Consider the following 21540-nt stretch of genomic DNA (forward strand, 5'->3'; position numbering starts at 1 on the left):
CGGGTGTGTGGGCGAGGAGACGGGTGTGTGGGCGAAGTGATAAACGCCCACACACCAGCCCCCTCTGCGTGCGTGTAAACTGGTGTGTGGACGAATTGCTAAACGCCCACACATCAGCCCCCCATGTGGTGAAAAAGGACGTGTGGGCAACCGGATGAATGCCCACACACCAGCTTAGTCCTATGTGGCACACAAAAACTGCCAGAACGCGCCAAGATTCGTGCAGAATTGGTTGGACGAGGATCCATGCGTGTGGGCGAGTTGCCAGACGCCCACACATGTGGGCATTAGTGTTTTCGTATTTATAATACATCTGATATTTTGGAAAAAGAAAGTTGCATGTGTGTGTACGTCTCGGAGACCAAGCACATCGATCCGTACTGCTTTTGCTTTTGGATCGGACTCTACAGTATATAATAAATACATATATACACGGAGCCAACCGATGGATCCATCACTTTGACAACTTGCGCGCACGATCGGCTACGTGCGTAAACCTAATACATAACAAGTCCGGTCGATCCGGCGATGGCGACGGCGACTGCCGCGGCGACGGAGGACCCGTGCCCGTGCGTGCTCATGGCGCCGCAGATCGAGGCCGCCGATGGCACGCTAACCACTGCCGGGTTCTACCGCTGGGAGGAGGGCCAGGGCGCCGCAACCCTCGTGATGGACGCCATGCCCGACTACCACTCCTTCCACCCCGACACGGAAGCGGCGCACGACCTCGCGCACTGCGACGGGCTGCTGCTGGTGCCCACCGACGCCGGCGCGCGCGTGCTCAACCCGGCCACGTCCCGCGTCCTCGCGCTCCCCTCCGTCGCCGCGCCGCCGCCCCCGCTCCCCTCGGGTCGGATCGTGGGCCACCAGGCGTTCGGCCTCGGCCGCGACCCTCGCTCAGGCGCCTACAAGGTCGCCCGCTTCTTCTACCGCTCACTGGACGAGGTCGAGCTCTACGCGGGCGGCTGCACCTACACCTACGCCCTCGGGGCGGAGGTGCTCACCCTCGGCGGTGTCGGGGCGGACCAGCACTGGCGCGAGACGCCGGCTCTACCGCCGTGCCCCGTCATACCAGGGCGCACGGCGACATTCTTCAAGGGCTCGCTCCTCTTCACCCCCCACGAGCGGGTCCTCGGCAAAGAGGCGCCGGGCTTCATCCGCCTCAGCCTAGACGACGAGCTGTTCGGCGTTACGCCGGGGCCTCCCTGCGACAAGAGGATCGACTACGCGGCGTCCAGCATGGCCGAGCTGCGCGGGGAGCTGTGGCTGTGCGTCGGCAGCCCGAGGCCTGGCATCGGGTCGGTGGAGATGTGGGCGTGCGGCGACCTTGCCGGCGCCCGGTGGGAGCGGCGTCACCTCGTCGAGGCCTGTGTATTCCATGGGCACCGGTCTCTTCGTCCGGTGACCGCGTCCGCCGGTGCCATACTGCTACGCGTCGGACCGTCGCACCTTTGGTGCTACCGTCGGCAGGGTAGTGAGCCGGGTTACGGCGACATCGTCAACATGCGACGTATCGAGTATCACCGCCACGACCACGAGATCGTCGAGTACCAAAGGGATACAATGTATGCCGTTTCTGTAATTCCCTACATTCCAAGTCTTGTTCCAATTTAAAAGGACCCTGAAAAAATACCGAACGTGATAAGTACCGAACGTCAAGTATGAGCATATGGCAACTCTAAATGTTTTTGACAGCAAGTTTAGTGACGGGATGATGGCAATTTTAGTTGCCAAGCATGATAACTTTCGTGCTTTAGTTTATTTTTGACAGAAACTTGTCGTGTGTCACTAAAAATTGTCATCCTTGTGTGACTGGAATTGGCATCGAAAAACGTCAGGGCTGAAGTGCCACGCATTAAAAGGTGGACTCCAACCGCCATATAATTAAATCTAATAATTTGGAGGTCATCACCACCATTTAGAATGGAGGAGGGTCTACAAGTGCGATGACAGCAATTTTTTACGACCACTATTATTTTCCATGTGATTTTCCACTCACTAGTTTTGAACATAGCAGTAGAGAAGCGAATAAGGTGGCTCATGAGTTTGCAAGGTTAGCTAGATTTTTCACGACTAAGGATTGGTTTGAGGAGCCTCAGAGCAAAATTGTACCTTTCTTATAGACGATGCAATTGTTATTTTCACTAGCACAAAGGCATGTGTGTTGCAAAGGAAGAAAAGAAGATCTAGCACAATAACAACCATAACTCAAAGCCCCTAACAGGCTTGCATATACTAAATATGCAATACTCGGCAGGGGGCTAACATTGACAGTACATATCATGTCCTATAACTCTTGAATAGCCTAAACTATGAAAAAAAAATAGGGCAGTGATAGGCACCGGTGCGCCGGCCCAACTTTCGGCCGGTCACCGCGTGACCCTTTAGATTAAAGACACGCCAGTCGTTGATAGCCAGCAAAATGTTTTTTTGTCTCTTCCCAAATGCTTGGTCAACGCCCAGGAGAAAAGAGCACCACGCTCGTCTCTGCTACAGTCCGCCGAAACCCCAGCTCGGCCCCACGCCAGCATCTCGCCTTGCTGGCTTGCGTCTAGTTGCAGCTTCTCCATGGACCAGTGCAGCTCATCGTGGCTCGTGTGCACCACCGGTTGTATCAAAAAAGTCAGATGGTGCCCGCAAAAAATGTCACCGGTTGTAGCAAAATAAAAGGACCACTATTTGCACATCCCAGCAAAAACACTAGCAATCTTCGGCAAAAAAAAACACTTCTGCCTGTTGCATCAAAAAATGTTGTCGGTGCCAGCAAAAAATGTTGCCGGTTGCAGCAAAAGGCATTGAATTTGTGGATCCTAGCAAAATAAACACTAAATTTGATTCCAACAAAAATTGTTGCCGGTGCCAGCAAAAAATGTCACAGGTTGCAGCAAAAAAGAATCCTCATTGCGCATCAAAACAAAAGACAATTGTTCGATCCCAGCAAAAATTGCTGCCGGTGCCAACAAAAAATATCACCGGTTGTAGCATCTAGAAACAACACTCGTCGATTGCAGCAAAAACACACATCATTTCCAGCAAAAATGGCCACTGACCCCAGCAAAGAATGTCGCCGGTTCTAGCTTTCACTTACACTAGAGCGAATTTTCTCCTTCATCGCAGCTACCTCGCCGGCCTTGCGAACACGGGTCGTCTCCTCCAGACTTGCAGCTTTGCCGTTGAAGGGTTGCGGCCCTCATGCTCGCAGCACCATGATGGTGTGGGGATGGAGCTCACACATGGCTGCTGGGAGAGGAAGCGGGAGGTAGGTGACGAGGAGTGTGGATAGGGCCAGACCATGGATTCAGCGCGCATGAGTGCTTCGCCTCTCAGGTCATGAGAGGAGGGGAGAGAATAGAGAGATAAGGAAAGTGGAGAAGGAAGAAGAGGAAGAAATTAGTGGTTGACTTGTGAAGGACCAAAATGCAAAGCGGCGAATATATAAGAATTGTGTGGTCTGGAGTGGACATCCAGCTGTAGTCAAGTAAAAATGGGTGGTTGGATCTCGCCCGATCCAGCGGTGCACGGGCGACTGGCCAAAGATTCGGCCGGTGTCCCTGCTACAAATGTTTACCAAAAATATATATCTACATGAGAACTAATAAGAGATTAACATGTTGAAGCATAGATCATGCAAAATGGGAGATGTATATATGAAAAAAGAAGACTTTATATTGAAAGATGAGCAACATCAATTATTTTGATACATTACTGAGCACTTTTCCTGCCCTCTCAGACCATCAGCGTTAGCAGCCGTCAGATCATCACTTTTAGATCTTTCTGGTTGTTAGATTAGCTCTTAATCTCACGTACAGTCTCTTTGTTTCGCATTAACGACATAACTGTGCTGGGCCGCTGCTCTGGTGACAATTTTGAGCGTCCGACAATAAATTGGGTTGGGCCGCCACGCTCCTTTAGGTCTAGGCATTGCCGGCTTGCAGGTTGCAGCGCAGCCATCCCCGCTGCTTTCCTTCCCTCTGCTCAGCCATCCTCGCCGCTGCTCTTCTCAGCCCGCCACCATGTACTGTAAAAAAAGCCCGAGACTCCAACCATTGATATTTCCTCTCTCAGCCCTATGATCAGCGACCTAGTTAGACCGGGCGACGGATCCTCCTGGGCGAGGAGGTTCCGCTGGCCTTCAGGGCTCGCCAGCCGGGATTTAGGCTTAACTTTTGTTTGTCGTTTTCCTCTGCCATGGATAAGAGGAGATCCTCAGGGTGACCCTCCCCGGTAGTCGCTGCGATGGCTCTCCTTGCATGAAGACGATATTCCTCTCATGCCTTCCATCGGCTGGGAGCCTGGGACAATGGGGCATCTGCTGACGCCGGCTGCAACACCTCGATAGCAGCAAGTGCTGAAATTTGAGGTGGGCTTTAGGCCCATCTAGCAATTTCTGAAAATCTCTAAGGGCCCATGTGGGTTTAGTTGGCACTAGGTGTAGTGGGAAGTTTAGTCCCACCCCGGAAGTTGGAGAGGAGTTAGGCCTTCTTATAAGGGTTTCTCTTCTACATGCTATTGGAGCTTGAGAAGAGAAGAGGCCCTCGCGCACTCCTCCTCCACCGCCCACCTCGCCACGCCTCGTCACGACGCGCTGTGCCGTGCCGCGGGTTGCGGGAATGAGCCGAGCCGAGCTCACACCTACGCGCTTATTTTTGCCAGTCAGCAACAGAGAGTTTTCTGACAGCTGAGCCATGATCTGAGATGTCGGAGCATGGGTTGTCACGGACTCGGATGTGGGTCGAGCCCACGTCTCTCCACGCGGCCGCACCTATATAAGTGTGTAGTGTCTCCTAACCCTAGCCGCCAAGAATAGATTACATCTACTGCACGCGCATCGCCCACCGTCGTTCCTTTACTACTGCTGTCGCCGGTGACTCCATCCCGTCCTCCGCGTACACGGTCGACGGGAGAGCAGGTCCCTGAAACCCCGCCTCTTCGGATCCTGAACGGGAGAGGGCGAATAGGGTTTTGGGAAGCGACTACGCGACTGCTCGCCTCCGATCCACTACTTCCTCTACGTCTGCGTTGTCTTCATCATCACCATGTCGCAGTCCGACGCCGACCGTCTCGCAGCCGAGAAGCTCAAGGCCGACAAGAAGGCAGCCGAGGACGCTGCCGCTGCCACCGCCGCTGCGGCCTCTGCATGGCCTACTGGAGGGTATAACACATTTATCCCGCTCCTACTGTTTTCTGTTATAGCCATGCTAGCATTATGCGTAGATGTGTGTGCCATTTGCATAGTATGTGCTTGTGTGATTCAATATCAGCATGTCGTTAATTCTGTCAATGCCATGCTAGTGATTTATTTATGGATTAAATTAGTTGAAAAATTGCATGTTTATTCAGCAATCCAAAAACCTATTATGTATAGGAATTTTTGGCAAGTGGCTTTGCCGCAGCACTGAAATTGGATAAGTTTACCGGTACATATTTTAAGTGTTGGCAGACAAAGACCATCTTATGGCTCATGGCTATGAACGTGTTCTGGGTCACCGGTGTCCCTTCAGGAACGATTGCTCCTGAACAGGAGAAGGCGTTCAAGGAAGCCACTGTCGTGTTCCTCAGAGCAGTTCTTAGCGTGATCAGAGATAAGTTGGTCGATGCATATTTACATGTGTGTGTTGCCAAGGACTTGTGGGAGGCGCTCGAATCTAAGTTCGAGGCCACCGATGCTAGGAGCGAAATGTATATTATAGAGCAGTTCCACGATTACAAGATGGTTGAAAACCGTCCTGTACTGGAGCAGGCTCATGAGATAATATGCATCGTTAAGGAGTTTGACCTTCTTAAGTGCGAGTTACCGGGCAAGTTTGTCGCGGGCTGCATAATTGCTAAGCTCCCTAATTCATGGAGGAACTTTGCTTCCACTCTGAAACATCATAGGCGTGAATTCTCAGTGGAGGATGTCATTAGCCATCTGAGTGTTGAGCAGAACTCGAGAGCAAAGGACTCGAACGGGAAAGCGGTCGAAGGGACTTCTGTCGCCAACATGGTGAACCAGAGGAACTTTAACTCCCACAAGCCCAAGGGAAAGAATGGTGTCCAACACAATACCGACTTTAAGGAGAAGGGCAAGAAGACCTTCAAGAAGAACAATAAGGATGAGGGCTACTTTACTTGTGGTTTGGTTGAACATTGGGCCAACAAGTGCCCAAACAAGTATAAAAAGTTAGGGCAGGACTCCAAGTCTGTCAACATGATTGTGGGCAACAATGAGAATGGTGCATCTGGGTATGGTAATTTATTTACTGTTTTTCAGTGTTTCAGCCCACCGATTGGTGGGTGGACACAGGTGCAGGTGTTCATCTGTGTGCTGATATTTCATTGTTTTCTTCTTAATTACCAGGTCACAGGTCACGGGTCCGTATTGATGGGGAATGGTGCGAGTGCTTCTGTTCATGGTGTTGGTACGGTCGATCTGAAGTTTACTTCGGGAAGGATCGTGCAGCTGAAGAACGTGCAACATGTCCCCGCCATCAAGAAGAACCTCGTTAGTGGCTCCCTTCTATGTAGAGAAGGGTTTAAGTTGGTATTCGAGTCTAATAAATTAGGTGTTACTAAGTATGGACTATTTGTTGGAAAAGGTTATGAGAGAGGAGGGATGTTTCGCCTTTCCCTCGCATATTTTTGTAATAAAATCGTGAACCATGTTCATTCGAGTGTTAATGAATCTGAAGTTTGGCATTCACGTTTTTGTCACATTAGTTTCGATGTTATGACGCGGCTAGCTAAGTTGGATTTAATCCTGAATTTCACTTTAGCCTAAGGTTCTAAGTGCCTTTCATGTGTGCAAACTACAAGCTAAGCAACCTCGTCAGTCTTACAAGGCTGCGGAGTTGAGACACTTGGCACCATTAGAACTCATACATTCTGATCTTTGTGAGATGAATGGCGTGTTGACTAAAGGGGAAAAGAAATACTTCATGACATTGATAGATGGTTCCACTAGATATTGCTATGTGTATCTGTTAAATACTCCCTCCATTCCTAAATACAGGGTGTATAGTTTTTGGCATGGAAATTAAAGAACACACGTGGAGAGAAAATTTCACAAGTTTTGGCCGAGATTACACCTTACTAATTGACATGAGAAAATAGAGGAGCGTGCCTGATATAAGGAAATGTAATCAAATCCCCCAAAAAAAATCCAAACGAGTGGTGCAACGCAATACACCTTATATTTCAGATTTTTTTTCTCAAAAATCTATACACCTTATATCAAGGAACGGAGGGAGTACTAAAGATGAGGCGCTATACTACTTTAAAGTCTATAAGGCAGAAGTTGAGAATCAACTTGAAAAGAAAATTAAACGAATCTGCTCAGATCATGGTGGAGAGTACTTCTCGAGTGAGTTTGATTTCTTTTGTGCGGAGCACGACATTATTCATGAGAGGACGTCTCCCTATTCACCCCAGTCAAACGGGGGTGCCGGGCAGAAAAACCGTACTCTAACTGATACATCGGGTTTATCCAAGGCATGGTGGGGGAGGCTATATTGACGGCATGCCATGTCCTAAATAAAGTTCCAACAAAGGATAATGAGATCACTCCCTATGAGAAATAGGCGAAGAGAAGGACTACACTCTCGTACTTGTGTACTCGGAGTTGTCTGGCGAAAGTCAATGTGCCGATCCCCAAAAAGCGTAAGCTTGGACCAAAGACTGTGGAGTGCGTTAATTTGGGCTACGCTAAGAATAGTGTTGGCTATAGATTTCTAGTAGTGAAATCTGATGTACCTGACCAGAAGGTCGGTACAATTATGGAGTCTAAGGATGCTACATTCTTTGAGGATATTTTTCCCATGAGAGATATGCGAAGCATTTCTAGACAGGAATCTGAGGAGACTCCTGAGCCTGCCATTCCTATGGAATATTATGAACAAACACATGATGATAATTCTGAGGAGGATGACGAGTAAACCCTTGGTAGGGGCAAGAGAGAAAGGACTGCAAAGACCTTTGGTGATGATTTCTTCGTGTACCTCGTGGATGATACTCCCACTTCTATTTCAGAAGCGTATGCCTCTCCAGAAGCTGACTACTGGAAGGATGTGGTCCATAGCGAGATGGATTCCATCATGACTAATGGGACATGGGAGATCACTGAGTGTCCCTATGGTTGCAAACCATTGGGATGTAAGTGGGTGTTCAAAAAGAAGCTTAGGCCCGATGGTACGATTGAAAATTACAAGGCTAGGCTTGTGGCCAAGGGCTATGACTAGAAAGAAGAGGAAGATTTCTTCGATACTTATTCACCTATGGCCAGACTGACCACCATTCAAGTATTACTCTCGTTGGTGGCCTTGCATGGTCTTCTCATCCACCAGATGGATGTTAAGACGGTTTTCCTAAATGGAGAGCTACACGAGGAAATCTGTATGCAACATCCAGATGGCTTTGTGATAGATGGTCAAGAAGGAAAAGCGTGTAGGTTGCTGAAATCTTTATATGGCCTGAAACAAGCACCTAAGCAATGTCATGATAAGTTTAATACAACTCTGATATTTGTTGGCTTCGTTGTTAACGAAGCTGACAAATGTGTATACTATCGCCATGGTGGGGGCGAAGGAGTTATACTGTGCTTGTATATTGATGACATATTGATATTCAGAACAAACCTCAAAGTCATTGAGGAGGTCAAGTCGTTTCTATCCCAGAACTTTGAGATGAAAGACCTTGGTGTGGCTGATGTTATCTTGAACATAAAGCTACTGACAGATAATGATGATGGGATTACACTTCTGTGATCCCATTATGTTGAGAAGGTGTTGAGTCATTTTGGATATTCGGACTGCACACCACCTCAAACACCATGTGATCCTAGTCTGTTGATTCGAAAGTTCAAAGGCACGGCTAAGGATCAACTGAGATACTCTCAAATTATTGGTTCACTGATGTGCCTAGCGAGCGCAACGAGGCCTGACATCGTGTCTGCTGTGAGCAAACTGAGCCTGTTTGTTTCCAAACTGGGTGATGTACATTGGCATGCTGTTGAGAGAGTTATGTGCTATCTGAAAGGTACTATGAACTATGGACTTCACTATACCGGATACCCGTCGGCACTTGAAGGGTATAGTGATGCGAATTGGATCTCTAATGCTGATGAGATGAAGGCCACAACTGGGTATATGTTTACTCTTGGAGGTGGCACTGTTTCCTGGAAGTCTTGCAAGCAAACGACCTTAACGAGATCAACAATGGAAGCATAATTAACAGCATTAGACACATTTGGTGTCGAAGCAAGATGACTTCGAGATCTTTTGATGGACTTGCCATTGGTTGATAAACCGGTTCCCGCTATCCTTATGAACTGTGACAATCAGACTGTCATCACCAAGGTGAAGAGTTCAAAGGACAACATGAAGTCCAACAAACACGTAAGAATGAGGTTAAAAGCTGTCAGAAAATTAAGAAACTCCGGAGTGATAGCGTTGGAGTATGTCCAAGCAACTAAGAATCTGGAAGATCCCTTTACAAAAGGGCTATCACGTGTTGTGAGAGATAATGCATCGAGGGAGATGGGTATGAGACCCACATGAGTTGCCATGGTAGTAACCCAACCTATGTGATCGGAGATTTCGTGAAGTAGGACCTGGGAAAACCAGCCAGTGGTGAACTGAGGAGAGTAACTATACTAACCCACTCTGTTGGAGATGCAATACTCTCAATATTGTATGGTAGGATGACTATTGTCTTAATGTGTTCCAAAGCTTATGTAAGCAAGATGCTATCCTACAGAGCGATCTTTGGAGGAACACACCTATATGAGCCCGACTGTTGATCACAGTCTATGAGATTGGGGTGATCTCTAGTAAGCTCATGAACAGGCCAGGAGTGTGACTTATATGCTCCATCCGAGGGGTCATCCTTCGGTAGCCTAGTACTAGTAAGACACGTGGTGAAACTTCTTTACGCCAAACTGACAATTCAAGGCATAGTCCATTGTTCAGTTGTGAAGGAGTGTAGCTACTTGCTCTAGGTGAAGCTCAATCTTAATAGGTCTTCACTGAAATACTGGTATATCGAAACAGAAATTGGAACAGAGGACATAATGGGCCTTCGAGATCTAGTGAGGGATTGCTGAAATTTGAGGTGGGCTTTAGGCCCATCTAGCAATTTCTGAAAATCTCTAAGGGCCCATGTGGGTTTAGTTGGCACTAGGTGTAGTGGGAAGTTTAGTCCCACCCTGGAAGTTGGAGAGGAGTTGGACCTTCTTATAAGGGTTTCTCTTCTACATGTTATTGGAGCTTGAGAAGAGAAGAGGCCCTCGCGCACTCCTCCTCCGCCGCCCGCCTCGCCATGCCTCGTCACGCCGTGCCGCGGGTTGCGGGAATGAGCCGAGCCAAGCTCCCACCTACGCGCTTATTTTTGCCAGTCAGCAACAGAGAATTTTCTGAGAACAGATCACATCTGTTCCACGCGCACTGTCCACCGTCGTTCCTTTGTTGCTACCGCCGCCGGTGACTCCATCCCGTCTGGCTACGTGCACGGTCGACGGGAGAGCAGGTCTCTGAAACCCCGCCTCTTCGGATCCTGTACGGGAGAGGGGCGAATAGGCTTTTGGGAAGCGACTAGGTGACTGCTCGCCTCCGATCCACTACTTCCTCTACGTCCGCGTCGTCTTCATCATTACCGTGTCGTAGTCCGACGCCGACCGTCTCGCCGCTGAGAAGCTCGAGGCCAACAAGAAGGCAGTCGAGGACGCCGCCACTGCGGCCTCTGCATTGCCTACTGAAGGGTATAACACGTTTTTCCCGCTCCTACTGTTTTCTGTTATAGTCATGCTAGCGTTATACGTAGATGTGTCTGCCATTAGCGTAGTATGTGCTTGTGTGATTCAATATCAGCATGTCGTTAATTCTGTCAATGCCATGCTAGTGATTTATTTATAGATTAAATTGAAGGATATATGCCCTTGAGGCAATAATAAAGTTGTTATTTATATTTCCTTATATCATGATAAATGTTTATTATTCATGCTAGAATTGTATTAACCGGCAACTTAGTACATGTGTGAATACATAGACAAACAAAGTGTCACTAGTATGCCTCTACTTGACTAGCTTGTTAATCAAAGATGGTTAAGTTTCCTAGCCATAGACATGAGTTGTCATTTGATGAACAGGATCACATCATTAGAGAATGATGTGATTGACTTGTCCCATCTGTTAGCTTAGCACTATGATCGTTTAGTTTATTGCTATTGCTTTCTTCATAACTTATACATGTTCCTATGACTATGAGATTATGCAACTCCCGAATACTAGAGGAACACTTAGTATGCTATCAAACGTCACAACGTAACTGGGTGACTATAAAGATGCTCTACAAGTGTCTTCGATTGTGTTTGTTGAGTTGGCATAGATCGAGATTAGGATTTGTCACTCCGATTGTCGGAGAGGTATCTCTGGGCCCGGTAATGCACATCACAATAAGCCTTGCAAGCAATGTGACTAATTAATGAGTTAGTTACGAGATGATTACGGAATGAGTAAAGAGACTTGCCGGTAACGAGATTGAACTAGGTATTGAGATACTGACGATCGAATCTCGGGCAAGTAAACTACCGATGACAAAGGGAACAACGTATGTTGTTATGCGGTTTGACCGATAAAGATCTTCATAGAATATTGATAACCCACAAGTATAGGGGATAAATTGTAGCCTCTTTTGATAAGTAAGAGTGTCGAACCCAACGAGGAGCTAAAGGTAGAACAAATATTCCCTCAAGTTTTATCAACCACCAATACAACTCTACGCATGCTTGACGTTCACTTTACCTAGAACAAGTATAAAACTAGAAGTACTTTGTAGGTGTAACGGGATAGGTTTGCAAGAATATAAAGAGCATGTAAATAAAAACTAGGGGCTGTTTGAAGTAAAGAAGCAATAAAGTTAGTATAGCAAGTCTGGAAAAGTGGTGGCAGGAGTTGCGAAATTGTCCCTAAGCAATTGGCTACGTTACTAGACCGATAACAAGTTTTATGTGGGAGAGGCCACTGCTAGCATGTCATCCCTGACTTGGAATTCTATGCACTTATGATTGGAACTATTAGCAAGCATCCGCAACTACTAACATTCATTAAGGTAAAACCCAACCATAGCATTAAGATATATTGGTCCCCCTTCAATCACGTATGCATCAATTTCTATGCTAGGTTGAAGCTTCTGTCACTCTTGCCCTCCAATACATAGTCCTATCAACATGCAACTAACCCTATGGTGTGATCCACGTGCGCGCTCATATGATGGGCACCAAAGGACAACAACAAAACCGCAAGCAAATTAAACCAATCATAGAAATTCACCAATTACCGATAGGACAACGAAAATCTACTCAGACATCATAGGATGGCAACACATCATTGGGTAATAATATGAAGCATAAAGCACCATGTTCAAGTAGAGGGTACAACGGGTTGCAGCAGAGTGGACCGCTGTAGATAGATGGGGGAAGGGTTTACCCCCTGGTCCATGGCTTCCATGGCGGCGGAGGGGCGAGATCCCCTCCGAGATTGGATTTGTCTCTCTGTCTCTCTCTGTTTCTGTGTTCCCTGATTCTGCCCTTTCACCGTTTCTTAAATTCCCGGAGATCCGTAACTCGAATTCGGCTAAAATTTTAACACGATTTGTATCCGGATATTGGCTTTCTTGCGGCGAAAGAAGGGCACCAGCCGCCTTACGGGGTGGCCACGAGGGTCAGGGGCGCGCCCACCCCCCTGGGGCGCGCCCCCTGCCTCGTGGCACCCTCGGACATCGTCTCGCGTTGATTCTTCTTCCCAAAAATCACATATATTCCAAAAAAATCTTCGTAAGTTTTTATCCCGTTTGGACTCCGTTTGATATGGATTTTCTGTGAAACAAAAAACATGCAACAAATAGGAACTGGCACTGGGCACTGGATCAATATGTTAGTCCCAAAAATAGTATAAAAAGTTGCCAAAAGTATATGAAAGTTGTATAATATTGGAATGGAACAATCAAAAATTATAGATACGACGGGGACGTATCAGCATCCCCAAGCTTAATGCTGCTCATCCTCGAGTAGGTAAATGATAAAAAGAAGATAATGTTTGATGTGGAATGCTACCTAGTATAATCTTGGTCATGTAATCTAATCATGGCATGAATATTAAGACACGAGTGATTCAAAGCAATAGTCTATTATTTGACATTAAGACAATAATACTTCAAGCATACTAATAAAGCAATCATGTCTTTTCAAAATAACATGGCCAAATAAAGTTATCCCTACAAAATCATATGGTCTGGCTATGCTCCATCTTCACCACACAAAATATTCAAATCACGCACAAACCCGATGACAAGCCAAGCAATTGTTTCATACTTTTGACGTTCTCAAACCTTTTCAACTTTCACGCAATACATGAGCGTGAGCCATGGACATAGCACTATAGGTGGAATAGAATATGGTGGTGGAGGTTGTGTGGAGAAGACAAAAAGGAGAAAGTCTCACATCGACGCGGCTAATCAACGGGCTATGGAGATGCCAATCAATTGATGTCAATGTGAGGAGTAGGGATTACCATGCAACGGATGCACTAGAGCTATAAGTGTATGAAAGCTCAAACTGAAACTAAGTGGGTGTGCATCCAACTTGCTTGCTCATGAAGACCTAGAGCGTTTGAGGAAGCCCATTGTTAGAATATACAAACCAAGTTCTATAATGAAAATTCCCACTAGTATATGAAAGTGACAACTCAAGAGACTCTCTATATGAAGAACATGGTGCTACTCTGAAGCACAAGTGTGGTAAAAGGATAGTAACATTGTCCCTTCTCTCTTTTCTCTCATTTTTTAGGCTTCTTTGGCCTCTCTCCTTTTGGGGGGGATTATTTGGCCACTTTTATTTTGATAAGCTCACATGGGACAATGTTCGAATAATGATGATCATCACACTTTTATTTACTTACAACTCAATATTACAACTCGATACTAGAACAAAGATATGACTCTATATGAATGCCTCCGGCGGTGTACCGGGATGTGCAATGACCTAGCATAGCAATGACATAAAAAAATGGACAAGCCATGAAAACATCATGCTAGCTATCTTACGATCATGCAAAGCAATATGACAATAAATGCTCAAGTCATGTATATGATGATGATGGAAGTTGCATGGCAATATATCTCGGAATGGCTATGGAAATGCCATGATAGGTAGGTATGGTGGCTGTTTTGAGGAAGATATAAGGAGGCTTATGTGTGATAGAGCGTATCGTATCACGGGGTTTGGATGCACCAGCGAAGTTTGCACCAACTCTCGAGGTGAGAAAGGGAAATGCACGGTACCGAAGAGGCTAGCAATGATGGAAGGGTGAGAGTGCGTATAATCCATGGACTCAACATTAGTCATAAAGAACTCACATACTTATTGCAAAAATCTATTAGTCATTGAAACAAAGTACTACACGCATGCTCCTAGGGGGATATATTGGTAGGAAAATACCATCGCTCGTCCCCGACCGCCACTCATAAGGAAGACAATCAATAAACACCTCATGCTCCAACTTCGTTACATAACGGTTCACCATATGTGCATGCTACGGGAATCACAAACTTCAACAAACGTATTTCTACAATCCACAACTACCCACTAGCATGACTCTAATATCACCATCTTTATATCACAAAACTCTTGCAAGGAATCAAACATATCATATTCAGTGATCTACAAGTTTTATGTAGGATTTTATGACTAACCATGTGAATGACCAGTTCCTGTCAACTCTCTAAATAGATATAAGTGAAGAAAGAGAGTTTAATTCTTTCTACAAAAGATATGCCCACACTCTAACAAATATAAGTGAAGCAAAAGAGCATTCTACAAATGGCGGTTTTCTATGTGTAGGGAAACATGCAATCCATACTTAAAATGATATAAGCGAAGCACATGAAGCATTCTATAAAGCCATACTCAAAAGATATAAGTGAAGTGCAAAGAGCATTCTATAAATCAACCATGGAATATCTCATACCAGCATGGTGCATCAAAGAATGAAAACTAAATGCAAAAGACGCTCCAAGATTTGCACATATCACATGAACGAAACGAAACCGAAAACATACCGATACTTGTTGAAGAAAGATGGGATGCCTTCCGGGGCATCCCCAAGCTTAGACGCTTGAGTCTCCTTGAATATTTACTTGGGGTGCCTTGGGCATCCCCAAGCTTGAGCTCTTGCCTCTCCTCCTTTTCCTCATATCGAGACCTCCTCGATCCTTGATCACTTCATCCACACAAAACTCAACAGAAAGCTCGGTAATATCCGTTAGTATAATAAAGCAAATCACTACTCTAAGTACTGTTGCAAACCAATTCATATTTTATTTTTGCATTGTAGCTACTGTAATATAACTTTTCCATGGCTTAATACACTGATAGAAATTGATAGTTTCATCAAAACAAGTAAACTATGCATCAAAAAGAGAATCTGTCCTAAACAGGACAGTCTGTAGTAATCTGAACATTCACCATACTTCTGGTACTCCAAAAATTCTGAAACAATTAGGAAAAATAAACAATTTGTATAGAAGGCATTGCAAAAAGTTTCAGAACCGTCTGACGTTCCAGTAAAAAATGTAAAATCATGCACTACAGCCAAAGTTTCTGTTTTGCACCGCACAAACCAACAGGCAATGTAAACATCCTAAAGGCAAATCTTGGCACATTATTTTTATAATACAATGGAATTGTACAAGGGGATAATTATTTTTGTTGAAAAAGTTTCTGTAATCAAGATTCACAAAGTTTCTGTGAGCATGAACAAAGTTCAAGGAGCTCCCTCATTTCAACAATGATTGTCTCTCTCACTTTCACTTTCCTTTTTGAAAAGTTTTGGGTTTCCCTCTTTATTTTTTTGTTTTTAAACTATATAAAAGCACACAACAAAAATAAATGACTCTTTAAAACTTATGGGTTGTCTCCCTGGCAGCGCTTTCTTTAAAGCCATTAAGCTAGGCATATAGTGCTCAAGTAATGGATCCACCCGGATCCCAAGGTATATCAAAGCCAATTTTAATTAACAATGATTTGTGATTTAGTAGTGAGCACAAAGTAACATATATCATGCAACAACAAAGTCTAACTCTCTTCCTATGCATTGGCATGTCATAAAAGAACAATTCATGCACACATAGTAAAGGCCAATGCATAGTATAAACAGTTTCTTGCAATTTTATCTTATTGGAAACATGGAGAGGCGGAGATGCAGTTCCTCTCTCATAATAATTGCAAGTAGGAGAAGTAAGTGCATGCATATTATATCTATAAAAATCATCATGTCTAATAGTAAAACGCAACCCATCAATATAATCCTTAATAAGGGCAAACTTCTCCGATATAGTGTAGTCCGGAGAATTCAAAAAGATAATAGGACTATCATGCGTGGTTGCAATAGCAACAATTTCATGTTTAACATAAGGAACTATAGCAAGTTCATCTCCATAAGCATAATTCATATTGGCATCTTGGCCACAAGCATAGAAAGCATCATCAAAAAGGGATATTTCAAAAAGAATCAACCGGATCATAACAATCATCATAGCATTCATCCTTCGGTAAATTTGAAGGGAAATTAAAAAATGTATGGGATAAAGAGTTAGTCTCATTTTATGGTGGGAACGGGTGATCAATCCGCTCTTCCTCCTTTTGTTCTTCGCTCTCCTCCTCATCTTTTTCATCCAATGAGCTCACAATGTCATTAATTTCTTCTTCCATAGACTCTTGCAAAATATTAGTCTCTTCTTGGACAGCGGAGGATTCCTCAACATATGGTTTAATATAAGGATTAGAAGCATAATTATCACAGCAATATTTAAGTATGGCCAAATTTTTAGATTTGTAGAGAGTAGTGTCACACTCTTCAATAGAAGAAGCAATTTCACAAGTACTCATAAAAGCAACAAATTCTTCAATTTGTTGAACATCATAGTAATTATAAACACACTTAGTATACGAAGATACGATTCCATTATCACTAAACTCACATTGGTAAGGAAGGTGTTTCTTAGGGTCTTTAGAACAACAAGTACAATTATATATTTCACATAAATTCCAAGCATAGCACTGCAAACGATTAATTTGATCCAGTACAAGTTTCCCTTTTTTAGATATGCGGTGTCGCACATAACAAGCATGCTCATCTAAAGATTTGCCCTCAACTAAGCTAGTTGGGGTTTCAGCCCGAGCACGTAGGGATCGAAGATGATCCAAGTAAAAAAGCTTCAGTAGTGTGATAGATTTTGAGTGGTTCTTCAACCATTGGTTCAGTAGGTACCACTATTTTTTGGTATTTTGCGTTTCCTACCCATAACTAAAGATAGAAAACAAGAGCACAAAATAAAAACTACTTAGTGATAAAGCAAACAAGCACATACGAGAATATTCACCCCACGCTATAACTCCCCGGCAACGGCGCCAGAAAAAGGTCTTGATAACCCACAAGTATAGGGGATCAATTGTAGCCTCTTTCGATAAGTAAGAGTGTTGAAACCAACGAGGAGCTAAAGGTAGAACAAATATTCCCTCAAGTTTTATCGACCACCGATACAACTCTACGCACGCTTGACGTTCGCTTTACCTAGAACAAGTATAAAACTAGAAGTACTTTGTAGGTGTAACGGGGTAGGTTTGCAAGAATATAAAGAGCATGTAAATAAAAACTAGGGGCTGTTTTAAGTAAAGAAGCAATAAAGTTAGTATAGCGAGTGTGGAAAAGTGGTGGTAGGAATTGCGAAATTGTCCCTAAGCAATTGACTACGTTACTAGACCGATAGCAAGTTTTATGTGGGAGAGGCCACTGCTAGCATGTCATCCCTGACTTGGAATTCTATGCACTGCTTAGCAAGCATCCGCAACTACTAACGTTCATTAAGGTAAAACCCAACCATAGCATTAAGATATATTGGTCCCCCTTCAATCCCGTATGCATCAATTTCTATGCTAGCTTGAAGCTTCTGTCACTCTTGCCCTCCAATACATAGTCCTATCAACATACAACTAACCCTATGGTGTGATCCACACGCGCACTCATATGATGGGCACCAAAGGACAGCAGAATAAACACAAGCAAATTAAACCAATCATAGCAATTCACCAATTACCGATAGGACAACGAAAATCTACTCAGACATCATAGGATGGCAACACATCATTGGATAATAATATGAAGCATAAAGCACCATGTTCAAGTAGAGGCTACAGCGGGTTGCGGGAGAGTGGACCGCTATAGATAGATGGGGAAAGGGTTTACCCCCTGGTCCATGGCTTCCATGGCGGCGGAGGGGCGAGAGCCCCTCCGAGATTGGATCTGTCTCTCTGTCTCTCTCTGTTTCTGCATTCCCTGATTCTGCCCTTTCACCGTTTCTTAAATTCCTGGAGATCCGTAACTACGATTGGGCTGAAATTTTAACACGATTTGTATTCGGATGTTGGCTTTCTTGGGCAAAAGAAGGGCACCAACCGCCTTACGGGGTGGCCACGAGGGTCAGGGGCGCGCCCCCCTACCTCGTGGCCCCCTCGGGTATCGTCTCACGTTGATTCTTCTTCCCAAAAATCACATATATTCCAAAAAAAATCTCTGTAAGTTTTTATCCCGTTTGGACTCAGTTTGATATTTATTTTCTGTGGAACAAAAAACATGCAACAAACAGGAACTAGCACTGGGCACTGTATCAATATGTTAGTCCCAAAAATAGTATAAAAAGTTGTCAAAAGTATATGAAAGTTGTATAATATTGGCATGGAACAATCAAAAATTATAGATACGACGGAGACGTATCAAATATGTGGGAGCCAATATGAACACCCAGGTTCCAATATTGGTTATTGGCCGGAGATGAGTCTCGGTCATGTCTACATAGTTCTCGAACCCATAGGGTCCGCACGCTTAACGTTCGATGACGATCGATATTATGAGTTTATGTGTTTTGATGCACCGAAGGTTGTTCAGAGTCCCAGATGTGATCACCGACATGACAAGGAGTCTCAAAATGGTCGAGACATAAAGATTGATATATTGGACGATGTTATCCGGACACCGAATGAGTTCCGGGGGTCACCGGATAAATATCGGAGTGCCGGGGGGGTTATCGGAACCCTCGGGAGAACTAATGGGCCTCTATGGGCCTTAGTGGGAAGAGAGGAAGGGCCAGGAGGGGCTGGCTGCGCCCCTGGGTCCGAATTGGACTAGGGGAAGGGGGCGGCGCCCCCCTTTCCTTCCCTTCCCCTCTTCCTTCCTTCTCCCTCTCTCCCTCTTGGTGGATTCCTACTAGGACTTGGAGTCCTAGTAGGATTCCCCTCTTGGGGGTGCGCCCTAAGGGCCGGCCGGCCTCCCCCTTGCTCCTTTATATACGGGGGCAGGGGGCACCCTAGAACACACAAGTTGACAGTTGTCTTAGCCGTGTGCGGTGCCCCCCTCCACAGATTTCCACCTCGGTCATATCGTTGTAGAGCTTTGGTGAAGCCCTACGTCGGTAACTTCATCATCACCGTCAACACGCCGTCTGACTGACAAAACTCTCCCTCAGCCTCAGCTGGATCAAGAGTATGAGGGACATCACCAAGCTGAACGTGTGCAGATCGCGGAGGTGCCGTGCGTTCGGTACTTGATCGGTTGGATCGCGAAGACGTTCGACTACATAACCGCATTACTGAACGCTTCCGCCTTCGGTCTATGAGGGTACGTGGACACACCACTACAAAAAAAAGACACATCTGTGACATTTTGGGCCGAACGAATTTTTTTCTGTCATACTTATGACACTTCTATGACAATAATTGTGTCAAAACACGGTATCATCATAGATGTGGTGGGGTCCTACTTCTATGACAAAAAATCATGACAGAAAATGGGCTTTTCGTCCTGGGCGGGCCGGAGACGCAGCTGCATGACATTCTTTGGGCCGTCCATGACGGAAAAAACCGTGGTAGAAGCGAGGGGGAGGAAAATATCGGGGTGTTCCCGGTTACGGTGGGTGGTCGGGGCCGAGCGATGCGCGTTTCTCTCGTACACGCACGCGCGTGGGTGCGAGGCATTGGGCTCTAACTAAACCCGAGCAAGGCGTTGGGCTCTAACTGAACCCGAGCGATTGCACTGCAGGCTACGCGTTACTGAACCCGAGCGATCGATCGATGACTGTTAACTGAACCCGATCGAGCGATTCCTTCGCTACTGCTGGTAACTGAAGCCGATCGATGGTGCCTCTGGATGAACAGTGAGTGTTGCTGGGGGGTTTGGATGAACTGTTCCCAGTGGGGGTGGATGAACAGGACCCCGTGGTGTTGCCTCTGGGTGAACAGGACCCCGACCGATCGAGCCGGTTGGGGCTGGATGAACAAGACCCCGTGGAGGGCTGGATGAACAGGACCACCCCGTGGAGGGCAGGATGAACAGTAGACGGTGGAGGGCTGGATGAACAATAGCCCGTGGAGGGGTGGTTGAACAGGAGCCCGTGGAGAGGGCTGGTTGAACAGTAGCCGGTGGAGTAGCGCGCGGTGGAGGCTGGATGAACAGGAGCCCGTGGATGAACAGTTGCAGGTGGAGGCTGGAGGAGGTCGACGGTGGATGAACAGTAGCCCGTGGAGGCCGGAGGGGGTCGACGGTGGAGATGAACAGTATCTCGTGGAGTCCCGTTTTGCGGTACGCCACACCCCTCCCGATGAACAGGACCCCCGTTTCGACCGTAGCGCTCCAACACAAGTCTGTTTCCTCTGCTTTGCGGTACGCCACACCCCTCCCAATCAACAGGACCCCCATTTCGACCGTAGGAGGTCCGTTTCCTCCGTTTTGCGGTATGCCAGACCCCTCCCGATGAACAGGATCCCGTTTCGAATGTGGCCGGTCGAACACAAGGCCGTTTCCTCCATTCTACGGTACGCCAGGCCTCGTTTCCATCGGCTATTCCGTCCAAGCCCTCCCGATGAACACGACGACGCATTCCGTTCCGACCCAGCCGGTTGGCTCCCCATGAACACGACGACGACGCTGTTTCTCCGTTCCGACCCAGCCATGTACACGAGCCCTGGCCGTACGTACGCGCAAGTAGGCGTTCGAGACCCCGCCCGTATGTACGTACGTGGCCGTATTTACTTTCTTGCACCCTGGCCGCTGTACGTACGTGTACATGCTACGTGCGCGCCTCTGCTATGACACGTGCGCGCCTCTACATCGACCAGTATGTACGTACACGTTCGCGACCAGAATGACAACGCTACATACGCTTCGACCAGGTGGGTCCCGACTGTCAGGCACATCCTTGCGTGCGAAGATGTAGCTGGTGGGTCCCAGCAGTTAGGGGGGCGAATCGGTTTTTTTTGCCCGGAAGCACTTCCTTGCGTGCGAAGATGTAGCTGGTGGGTCCCAGCAGTCAGGGAGAAACGGTTTTTTCACGAAATACGGTGGCCCGTCAGGTGGGTCCCCGCTGTCAGGTGGAGGGATAATTATTTTGCGCGTAATAAGGAGGCACTTCCACGTCCAGTCCACGCCCGATGGGAGCCGTTCCTTAACCACGTTGACCACG

At 46.3% G+C, this 21540-nt stretch overlaps 1 protein-coding gene across 1 annotated transcript; it reads left to right on the top strand.

Moving 5' to 3' along the window:
- Positions 1 to 528: 528 nt before the first annotated feature.
- LOC109786094 (uncharacterized) lies at positions 529 to 3283 on the top strand. Its single transcript, XM_020344673.1, has 2 exons — positions 529 to 1565; positions 3118 to 3283. Exons 1-2 carry the CDS (start codon positions 529 to 531, stop codon positions 3281 to 3283), a joined length of 1203 nt encoding a protein of 400 aa, XP_020200262.1.
- Positions 3284 to 21540: the final 18257 nt, after the last annotated feature.

This window comes from Aegilops tauschii, chromosome 5 (genome assembly GCF_002575655.3).
Source record: "Aegilops tauschii subsp. strangulata cultivar AL8/78 chromosome 5, Aet v6.0, whole genome shotgun sequence".
Lineage (NCBI taxonomy): Eukaryota > Viridiplantae > Streptophyta > Magnoliopsida > Poales > Poaceae > Aegilops > Aegilops tauschii.